This window comes from Manis javanica, chromosome 17 (genome assembly GCF_040802235.1).
Source record: "Manis javanica isolate MJ-LG chromosome 17, MJ_LKY, whole genome shotgun sequence".
Taxonomy (NCBI): Eukaryota; Metazoa; Chordata; class Mammalia; order Pholidota; family Manidae; genus Manis; species Manis javanica.
The window spans coordinates 1,753,613-1,765,025 of NC_133172.1; the positions used below are offsets into that span (position 1 = coordinate 1,753,613).

The following is an 11,413-nucleotide window of genomic DNA, read 5'->3' on the forward strand; positions in this document are numbered from 1 at the left end:
TGCCCATTCCAAAAAGCCTCCCCCGCACTGGCACCAGGCTGCTCTGCTTTCTCCTCAGCCCTTCCCCAAGATTCATCCTACACTTGTCCTTCCATTTGCTTTCTTGATCCCTCACTACCCAGAATATAAATTTCAAAAGCTCACCGAGATTGGAGTTCTTCACTGTTTGATTTCAGGCACCTGGTACATGGAATATACTCAAACACATGTGATAAATGCTGTCAGACTAAGTCCAAATAGCATAATGTCTGCCTGTCAGTCACCTGAAAATCATGCCGGCTCCCCAGCATTATAGCAGAGGCCAAGCACCCCTACTTCTAACCCCCTTCCTTTTGTACAAGTTGCTTACTACCTTGAGCTTCAGTACAGTCATGTGTATGCATGGGTAAAATAATGCTTATTTTTGTAGGGTTATGAAAATTAATCAATCTCTGTGCGCTCAAAAACCACAGCACAGTGCAGGGACACATAAGTGATGATCCACATATGTAGATTCTTCCCTGAAAGAAAGGTCTTTCTGGAAGGGGTGGGTGAGGAAATTTCTCACTGGTCTCTTCAGAAAAACGATTCCTGCCAGCATGTTTCTCTAATAAACAGTGGCAGATTTCCTCCAGAAATTCAGCTAGTTAAAAGAGGTCTACGTCTCAGAATAAGGGAACTGTGATTCTTACTTTATTTAAAATAGTTCAGACAACCCCTGGGGTGCTGGAAACTTTTCAAAAACAAGAAAGGAGGAGGGAAAGAACCCAACTCAGAAAAGAACACTTAAAGTCACCAAAGATTCAGAAATAACAGTCACCCTTCACTTTCTGGAGCGCCTTCTCTTTCTGTCGCCACACTTCATGTCTTTAAGGATGAAAGGCCCGTGGGGAAGGGTCTCGCCTCCTCCGTACAGGTAAGAAACCGGGGCTCGGACGGTCGAGTCCTCGCCGAAGACCACAGAGGCACCGGAACGTTCAGGTGCAAGTCCCCCCTTCCTAGTTCTGTGGCGCTCCGGCCGCCCCGCCCCAGTCCTCAGCAGTAAGGCTACACCGGGGGCCCCAGGCACACGCTCTGCCCCTCCTCCTTCACCGATTCACTTCTGCGTGGACCGCGGCCTCTACAAACCTGTTTCCTTCTTCACTTAGATGGAGAGGTCCCTGGGATTGGCCAACATGTCCAGAGTCCAGGAATTCATCCTACTGGGTTTGTCTACCAGGCCAGACATAAGGATCGGCCTGTTTGCCGTCTTCCTGACGCTCTACCTGCTGACCCTCCTGGAGAACATGCTCATCGTCTACCTCACCTGCAGCCACACGGAGCTGCACAAGCCCATGTACTTCTTCCTGGGCAACCTGAGCTGCCTGGAGATGTGCTACGTGTCGGTGACCATGCCCAGCCTGCTCGTGGGGCTGAGGTCCAGTCCATGCCATGTGCCCTTCACGGCCTGTGTAATGCAGCTGTTTTTATTCATTTCCCTCATTTGCACCAAGTGCACGCTCCTGGCCTCCATGGCCTACGACCGCTATGTGGCCGTCTGCCGCCCACTCCACTACCCGCTGCTCATGCGGCCCCAGGTCTGCCTGGGCTTGGCCGCATCCTCATGGCTTGGGGGGCTGCTGGTCTCGGTGATCAAGACATCGTGCATCGCCAGCCTGTCCTACTGCGGCCCCAATGTCCTCAACCATTTCTTCTGCGATGTCTCCCCGCTGCTCAACCTGTCCTGCACCCACGTGGCCCTGACAGAGCTGGTGGACTTCATCTCTGCCATTGCCATCTTCTGTGGGTCGTTACTAGTGGCTCTGGCCTCGTATGTGGCCATCGGGAGTGCTGTGCTCCGCATGCCTTCAGCCGCTGCCCGCTGCAAAGCCCTCTCCACCTGTGCCTCCCACCTGATTGCGATGGGCATCTTCTACTCAGTGGTCCTCTTCATGTATTCCCAGCCCAGCCACATCGAGTCCACGGACCTCAACAAGGTGCTGTCCGTCATCTACACGGTGGCCACGCCCATGTGCAGCCCCATCATCTACTGCCTGCGGAACAGGGAGGTCCACGCGGTGCTGCGGAAAACCCTCCACCCACGCTGAGTCTCTCCACCAGGAATTGATGTTTCCCAGTACTGATTTTAAAACTTTCACGGCCAAAAACATAGACACAAGCTTAGAAGGCAAATAGAAACCTGGAGGAAAATATTTGCACCATAATATATAAAGATTTCTTTTAATAAATGAGAAAAATAGGAATACTTCAAAAGAAAAACATTCCCGAGTAGGAAGGTGGTGAAAGGAAAAATACAAGTGGCTGGTGGCCTGCAAGAAAATGTGCAGCTTTCCTAGTAATCTGAGAAATGCAAACTGAATTTTTCAAGGGAAACTGAAAACAATTTACTCCATGCCTACTGAAAAAAATATATTTGTAATATAAACACACATGTGTGAAATATATGTACAATAATGTTTATTGCAAAATTGTGAGATTTGTAATAACATTATTTTATTGGAAATTATTGGAAATAACTCAAATGCCCACCAACGGGATATTATTTAAATATAATATGTTATATCTACACTACGACATAACATGCAACCATTAAAGAGATTAAACCAGACCTGTAGATACTGTCATGGGGAGATGGTATGTTTGAGTTAAAAATGAAAGGAGCAGTATGTGAATGTGTCAAAGTTTTGTAAAACAGCAATGATAAATACACCTGTTGAAAATTTTTGTTAATATATAACTAGAAAGAAATCTGAGAGGATATGTATCAAACAGTTATTAACCATATTTATTATATATTTGAATAAATAAACACATTACAAAAGAAAATGGAAATTAGAAAAATGACCTTCTATGGAATGACTGACTCATCACACTAGCATATTTTGAATTTTTATTTTAAATAACAAAAGTTCATCTTGACAATATCGCAAGAGCAATGACCATATTCTGGTGTTGTTTGTGAGAGTATGGATGGGTACATTTTAGAAAAGCAATTTGTTAATAGATACAAAAAGCACTGAGTATTCCAATACCTTCGTACTCACCACTTCCACTTTAGGACTTTATTCTGAAGAAAAAAATGAATGCTACAGGCAGAAGTTGAGCATCCCCTGACTTCTGGTTTGGCCATATAATTTTCTCTGGCTAATGGAATATGGACCAAATTGAGAGGGTGCCAGTTCTGAGCCGAAGCCATAAGAAGCCACTATTTCCACTTGCCTTCTTGCTGTTTACCTTGAACAGAGCATATTCTAGTTCTTGGATAAGAGACAAGTGGAACAGACTTAATCCTGACCCACAGCCTAAAACAGAACCCCAGTCAACCCACAGATCCACAAGCCAGAAAAAGAGTTTGCTATTGAAGCCACTGGAATTATTTACGGATTGCTTGTTACATAGCAGTATTTCAGCAATAGCTGACTAATACAACATCATATTAGTTACATGATGGGGTCAGCCACAACACAGTGGCTTGACCAGGATAGATTCTAATTTCTCATTGATGTAGCAGTATTGGTTTGGGATTGTTGTGGCAGCCATCATTCTCGGGATGTAGCTCCCAGGTCGGGGTCCAACACAGCTGCTCTCGTTCCAGCCATCATGTCTGTATTCCTAGCAGAAGAGAAGGAGAACAAAGGAAGTACAAGAAACTCTCCTTCCTTTTAAAAGCATAACCAGAAACTTTGCCACTGACCTTTGTCCAGCACATACTCATAAGATCCCATGTATGAACAAAAAAAGGTGGAAAACAGCTTCTTTTTCTGGGTGGCTATGTTTCCAGCAGAGATTTGGTGGATCAATTACTAAAGGACGAATTGATGTTGGTAGATGACAACAATCTCTGTCACATGTACCTCCTTTAGAGTGTGGTCATAAGGCTTACGGTGTGATGATCTATATAAAGGGCTTTGCACAGGGTCTGGAATTCAGCAAGTTCTTAGTAGTAGGTATATTATAGCCATAAGTCACTGCAGATATGAGACCAATAAGACATTATCTTTCTTCAAGGAATTACGCATTTATTTATTCAGCCAAATTTACTGAGCCCCTAATGTGCACCAGGCATTGTTCGGAGCCCTGGCGCTGGGCGGGACTGGCGAGGCCCATACTGCAGCGCTCCTGTTCCCGTCTCACCCTGCGTGAAGGGTGAGCCGCAGGGGAACAGGGGAGGCCTTGCATTGTGCCCAGGAGTCTGGGCAATTAGGGAAAACTCCATAAAAAAAGAAACCAGAAGCTGAGCCTTGGAGTATCTGCATGCAAATTTACAAAAATATTACCTTTTCATTTAGAAATATATCAAGATTCCATATCAATATAGAGAGCTATAACTACTTCCCTTTTAAAAAGTAGCTTCATAAGTTTTCACAATGTGGAGACACCGTGACTTAGTAACTATCTTATTGGTGAATAGTCACATTATTTCCAGTTCAGGTCACTTAAAACAAAGCCGCCTTACACATCCTTATATATATAAACCAGTGTTTAAATTTCCCTATAAGATATTTACTAAAGTGGAGGCGCTAGGTCAAAGTGTAGGTTTAATGAAAATTTTAGTAGATGATACCAGGTTGCTCTCCAAGAAGGTTCTAACAATTTATGTCACCAGCAGCAAATGACAAGAAAAGTGCCCAGCTTTCTAAGCTACCTCGGCCATAGATTCTAATAATCATGTGAATTTTTCTTGATCTGATACAGTGATGATGTAACTTACTGTAATCAGCATTTACCCTGAGTACCAAGGATATTTCTTAGACTCATTGATCGTTTACAATATCTCATCTATAAATTGCCATTTATAACTGCCCTCCCTACACTGACATACATATATATTTTTAAAGTAGGGTATTGAATGCTTTGGAAAAAAGTTTGAGAGTTATTCAAAACATTAAATATAGAGTTATCATACCGCCCAGCAATTCTATTCTTAGGCATATTCCTAAGAAAAATGAAAATACATGGCCACACAAAAAGTTGTATACAATGTTTACAGCAGCATTATTCTTAATAGCTAAAAAGTGGAAACAACCCAGATATTCATCAACTGATGAAAGGGTCAACAACACACGGTCTATCCATACAATGGAATATTATTCAGCCATAAAATGGAATGAATTACTGATACATGCTATGACATGTATGAACCTTAAAAACTTATGCTAAGGGAAAGACACACAAAAGGCCACATATTATATGATTACATTTATGCAAAGTGTCCAAAATAGGCAAATCCATAGAGACAGGAAGCAGGTCCATGGTTTCTGAAGGCCGGGAGGTGCAGGGGATGGCAGTGACTTCTGATGTGCATGAGTTTCTTTTGATGGTGATGGAAATGTTCTGAAATTATGGTTGCACAATTTCTTGAATGTACTAAAAACCACTGAACTGAACGTTTTTAAAGGGTGAAATGTGTGGTATATGAATTATATCTCAACAAAAAATGTAAAGTACTGATAACTTGAGCTCTCCCCTGTGCCCTAGTCAGCTGGTCAGCTTCAGCACCACTGCAGGCTTCTGTGGAATGCTGCCTGGACCTCCTTATTCCGCAAGCAGTAGATGACGGGGTTGCACATGGGGGTGACTACTGTGTAGATGACAGACAGCACCTTGTTGAAGTCCATGGCCTCTATGCGGTTGGGACGGGCATAGATGAAGAGAGTGGCTGAGTAGAAGATACCCACCACCACCAGGTGGGAGGTGCAGGTGGAGAAGGCTTTGTGCCGGGCAGCGGCTGAAGGCATGCGGAGCACGGCCCTACCAATGGCCACATAGGAGGCCATGGCCACAAGGAGAGAGCCCCAGAGGATGACGATGGCAGAGATGAAGTCCACCAGCTCCGTCAGGGCCACGTGGGTGCAGGACAGGTTGAGCAGAGGGGAGACATCGCAGAAGAAGTGGTTGAGGACATTGGGGCCGCAGTAGGACAGGCTGGCGATGCACGACGTCTTGATCACTGAGACCAGCAGCCCCCCAAGCCAAGAGGACGCGGCCAAGCCCAGGCAGACCTGGGGCCGCATGAGCAGCGGGTAGTGGAGTGGGCGGCAGACGGCCACATAGCGGTCGTAGGCCATGGAGGCCAGGAGCGTGCACTCTGTGCAGATGAGGGAGATGAAAAAGAAGAGCTGGGTCATGCAGGCGGTGAAGGGCACACGGCAGGGCCCGGTCCTCAGCCCCACGAGCAGGCTGGGCATGGTCACCGACACGTAGCACATCTCCAGGCAGCTCAGGTTGCCCAGGAAGAAGTACATGGGCTTGTGCAGCTCCGTGTGGCTGCAGGTGAGGTAGACGATGAGCATGTTCTCCAGGAGGGTCAGCAGGTAGAGCGTCAGGAAGACGGCAAACAGGACGCCCCTCAGACGGAGGCTTGTGGACAAGCCCAGCAGGACAAACCCGGGGACCGCGGTCACGTTGGGCTCCCCCAGGGACCTCTCCATCTAAGAACAAAATGTATCTACAATGTATTTTGCGAATCTATCTACATCTTCCCTAACCCTAGACCCAAGCCATTATCTTACTTGAGCAAGTGGGGATGACCTCCTAGCTGGTTTCTCTGCTCTCCACAGGCTTTCTCCAGGGAGCAGCTCATGGGATCTTCCAAACTCATAGCTCACATAGGGTCACCCTCCGCCTATAGCTGGACAGTCCCCGTTATTCCCAGAGCCAGCATCGTGCCCCTTATGATGGCTACAGGCCTCCAGTTTTCTGATCCTGCCCAACTACTTCGGTCCAACTCATGTCATGGCTCCTCCTTCTCCTGAAGCCCCATGGGTGCCCGGTCACTCCCTCAAAAGCTCCAAGTTCCTTCAAGCTTTAAAGAACTCCCACAGGAAGTCCCTTCTGCCAGAGGCACCCTTCTCTCTATTCTTGCTTTGCCCATTTCTGGGAACCCTTGGCATTCTTGGCATTAATTTTTCAATGTCTTATCTTCAGACAGGCCCTCTTTGGAAGTCTTCTCTCACACCTCGTGTCACTGTTCTCTATCCCTTTCTTTCTTTCAGAGTGATTGCTATTATTTTAACTACTTCATTTTTGCTCGGTTACTCAGTGTCTGTCCGACTGGATCGTCAGCCTCCTGTGGGAAGGGGCAGGTCTGCCTTACCCGTGGCCCTCTCCCCAGCACACTGCCTACTATGTTGTACACACTCAATGCATGTTTATTCAGGGCAGGCGGCTCAGAGTCGGGTCACCAAACATCACACGTCTCAGTAGCTGCAGGGGCAAACAGTAGGGGGTGTTGTCTGGGAGCTTTAGGACTATTGCGAGGTGACCCTCACTTTGGTCTCTGCTGGCTGTTAGTTTGGAAGTCAGTGTGACGTGGTTGGGAGAACGCTCACCTTTCCTTGTTTGCTGGTCACAACTGTTAGCACCCCAGTTTAGGCAAGCCTTAGCTTTTCCTTGAGAAATGCAGAGAATGATAATGGCTCCCCTGAGATGTCATGGAGATTGTATAAGAAAATCAAGGGGAAGTTCTATACAAATGAAATTACTTTTGATAAAATTGGATCAATCTCTTTTTTAGGTGGCACTTAAAAAACTCTTCAACGAACTTCAGTGGTTCTTCTGGGTACCTCGGAGTAGAGATATCTCTACTCATCCTATTCTGAGATTCCTCTACTGATATGATCACATTTAGTGGTGAAATTTACCACCATTTATTAGAGAAGAGACTCAACTATGGCAATTTTCTAGAAAAACCGATGGGAAACCTTTTTCCTGATTTCTCCTAGAGAAGGTTATACCCATTCCCCCAAGAAAACTCTCACTGAAAAGAGGTAACGTTAATGGCATGTATCTATGTCCAGGCTGGGCCCTTTTAACACAAAAATGTCATTAACTTCTGAATACCCTGCAAAATAGATGGCATTTTCCTATGGTTAAAGATGAAGAACTGAGATTCCCAGAGGCTACAAGTATGAAGTGAGATCACTAAGATCTTTTATATCAGTTCTGTCTGATTTTACTACTTACCAGTGCCTTGCACAAGGCTGGGTTTCTGACACGTGCCTGAGAGCTGTCTTCAGCCCCCTTGCCTGCACAGTGCCTTTCCTGGTGCTGCGTGGCAGCTACATCTGTCCCAGGTATGCAGCACAGGTTACGTTTACTCTGATCCTGTCTTCGGCCTCCTACAAGGACCTTGTTTGGAATAAAGCAGACATGTCTTCGAATCCTGCACATGCCACTTCCTCCCTAAGAGGCCTCTGAGCAAGTTGCTCACTCTCTCTGGGCCCCAGTTGGCCCATATATAAATTCTGGGGTCCTGAGTGCCAGAATGAAGACTGGCAAGGAGAGCAGTTCTCATTCATCAGCATTTACCAAATGCAAAGTGCTATGTCAGGTGATTTTTGCTCATATTTTATCCCCATCACACCACTGGGAAGTAAGCCTCAATGCTCCCGTTTTACAGATGTAGAAAATAATTATCAAACAGTCAGACTGTGCTCCAGGGCCTCCCAGCAGTAATGGTAGAAGACAGACTCAAGTTCCCGGGTGTGGTTGACTCCATAAGTCATTATTTTCTTCTTTATCTCTTGGGACTTGGGGTCAACCCTTCATTTTATTTTTTTGGAACACCATGGCCAAAGAGGAAAAGAAAATTATTCTTCCAGCCTAGTGGGGGAATGTTAGGATTGGATGGGCCATTTGAAGGCAGTCATTTTGACATCCTTGGTCTCTTACAGGAGGAAACTGAAAATACCCACACTGACGCAAGGGTCATGGTTGATGTCACGATTACATAGTTAGAATGGATTTGGGTTTCCCAGAATTCTGAAGTGAAGTGGCTGCATCTATATCAGCTTGGGATCCCGGGCGAAGGCTCTGTGGATAGGATGCTGTTTCATCACCCCAGTGAGCCTGTGAAGTGAGCTTTCTTAGCTCCGTCACACTGATGGAGAGTCAGAGGATTAGAAAGCAGCGTGGCTCAAGGGCTCCCAGCAGATTGTGGAGCTGGTCCTCAGCTTAGGTTTACAGACGAATATCTGCATTCTGGAGCCGTATTCAACGGGTTACCTACCTACTCTGTGTCTCAGTTCCCACAGTTACACATCTAGCCCCAGAGATTACATGAAGCTATGAGGCTGATACACGGACTTCCCCTGCTCCTGCCCCAAACTAACCTCTGCCATGAAGTCTCCCACGAGTTAAACCTCACAGCCAGGCACCTTAGTTGCCAAGAGGATTTTTTTGCTTATCTCACATAACAACTGATCCATTTCATTTCAAAGGTCACTTTGGAACTCTTCAGCCCAGAAGCATAGTGAACAGTGACTAGTTAGAGATTTTGTTTCATCCCATAAATATTTATCAAGCATCAGCAATGAAACACACACTGTGCTAGGCCCAGCGGGGACAGAGAAATGAACAGGACATGGCCTGCCTAGAGGGGTTTGCTGTCGATTCCTTCCTGTTGGCTACACTTGGACAAGTTGCTTCATCTGTCTGACCCTCAATAACACTTTCTGGAAAAAAGATGGATATAATTATCTTCATCTCAAGTTATGTACTATCTCCACTGTAAAATAAGAGTCAGATTGACCTGGCTTTGAATATTAGGTCCTCCACTTAATAGCTGTGAGACTTTGGACAAGTTACACGTCCTCATGGAGCTTTAGACTCCTTCTATGCAAGCTGGGGATTACTTAATACAAACTGGGTTGCCATGGGCCACGTTTCTGTACATTATCTCATTAAGCCATGCCGTGACCATCCGAGAGTGAAGTATTATGCTCTGCATTTTGCAGAAGAGGAACTAAAGCTTAGCAAGGTGAAGGAGCTTGATCAAGGTCACAGACAGTCGCAAATACGTCAGTCAGACCTGGAACCTCTGATTCTGAAGACAGTGATTATTCCTCTAGACTTTGCCACCTCTCTGTGAAAGAAGTTGCACATATTTGAATCTACAATGAAGCTGTGCTTGGCCTGATCTCCAGGCTGGTGTTCAGTGCTGGCATATTCATCTAGTCCCTTGCAACAGGGGAGGCAGTCATGCAAACAAAAAGTTGGGGTGAGGATTGATGAAGGACTATTTACTTTTAGAAGGAAGGACTGAAAACCTCATGTAAGAACTGACATTTTAACAGAGGCTTGAAGGATTAGTGGAATTCTAAGAGTTAGACCATGGACAGAGGGATAGGCAATCTTGAAAGAAGGGGCGGCACCAGCACACACTTGGACCAAAGCCACTCAGCTAGTTGGGAACTTGTGCCCAGATTTTCCACTCCCGACCTGGCCATTCCTTTTTAATCATCCCTGAGACACATCTTGGTGTGGTAGGAAGAATTCAGGCTTTAGGATCACATGGACCTGGACTCCAGCTCCAAAGCCAGGACTGTCTGCTTGTATGAAATCAAGCATTTTTACTTACTTGCACTGACCTTCAGTCACTCGATCTGTAAAACAGAACTGCATTTGTAAGTACATCATAGGATGACTGAGAGGATTAATGGCAATAATCCAAGGGAAACCCTCAGGAAAGCACCTAACAGAGTAATTATGCTGTAAATCCCATTTGCTTTCCTCCCGTCTTGATATTCCCTTCCCTTTGCCCACAGACGAGCTACCCAGTCTCCTTACCCGAATGGCTCAGGTAAGATGGGCCTGTTGGAACGGGCAGTTAGCCCTCCCCCTTCCTTAGGGTCTCTGGTCAGCGACCAGATGGCCTGAGAATCCCTCGGAGACAGAATTTTCAGGAACAGAGCCAGGGGCCGCAGTAGTCAGAGCACAAGGATGTCTCCTTGAGTTAATGCCCACCTGGTAGGAGCTGACCTTGGTCTTGGGCCAGTGCTCTCACCCGACCCACCGCACACCTCTGCCTGCATACTCTGAACGGCTGTCGTCCGGGCACTGCCAAGTTGCCTCTGTCCTAACAGCCAGTGGGCGGGCGGAGAAGCCAGCTTAAGCCAAAGCCAAGGATCTCTGAGCCCTCCCTCCCCTAACCTCTGTGGAATTAATTTAATGGAATTAAAGATCTCAGCTGGGCTTGAGGGAAGAGGGCAAAGCCAGCTGTGATTTGTAACCCAGCTTTAGGCTATATCAACAAGCATGCCTTGATACCCTACTGTGCATAGAGTGTGTTGTATACTCTGGAAACACAGAAAGAAATCTGACTTCACTTCTTTTTCCAAGATCTGCAGTTAATGCAGATATGAAACTAGATGACGGTCAGAAATTGGAGATGTAGAAAGGAAGGAGACAAGTCTAGTGTGGGGACCTACAGGAAGCTCTCAGGAGAATGCAGTAACTGAATGGAAGGTTCTAGAAGCTTTCTAAGATTGCCTTTCCTCAGCAAAGTCAAGAAACACTCCATCTGTGCAGCAGGCACATACTAGGTCATATGCAAGATTTTTTTTAGCAGTATCCTTCTTGTCTTCTGTATGAATTTGTAATTCCTCACTATGATATTTCAGGCCTTATACTACATGTACCCAAGCAAGGTGTC

General features: G+C 46.0%; 2 protein-coding genes across 2 annotated transcripts; one reads left to right on the top strand and one right to left on the bottom strand.

The window, feature by feature from the left end:
• Window positions 1-1,127: 1,127 nt before the first annotated feature.
• On the top strand, window positions 1,128-2,066 carry LOC140847203 (olfactory receptor 6Z7-like). The gene has a single exon (XM_073226780.1). It carries the CDS (start codon window positions 1,128-1,130, stop codon window positions 2,064-2,066), a length of 939 nt encoding a protein of 312 aa, XP_073082881.1.
• Window positions 2,067-5,471: 3,405 nt separating this feature from the next.
• Window positions 5,472-6,410, bottom strand: LOC108385250 (olfactory receptor 6Z7-like). The gene has a single exon (XM_037025709.2). It carries the CDS (start codon window positions 6,408-6,410, stop codon window positions 5,472-5,474), a length of 939 nt encoding a protein of 312 aa, XP_036881604.2.
• Window positions 6,411-11,413: the final 5,003 nt, after the last annotated feature.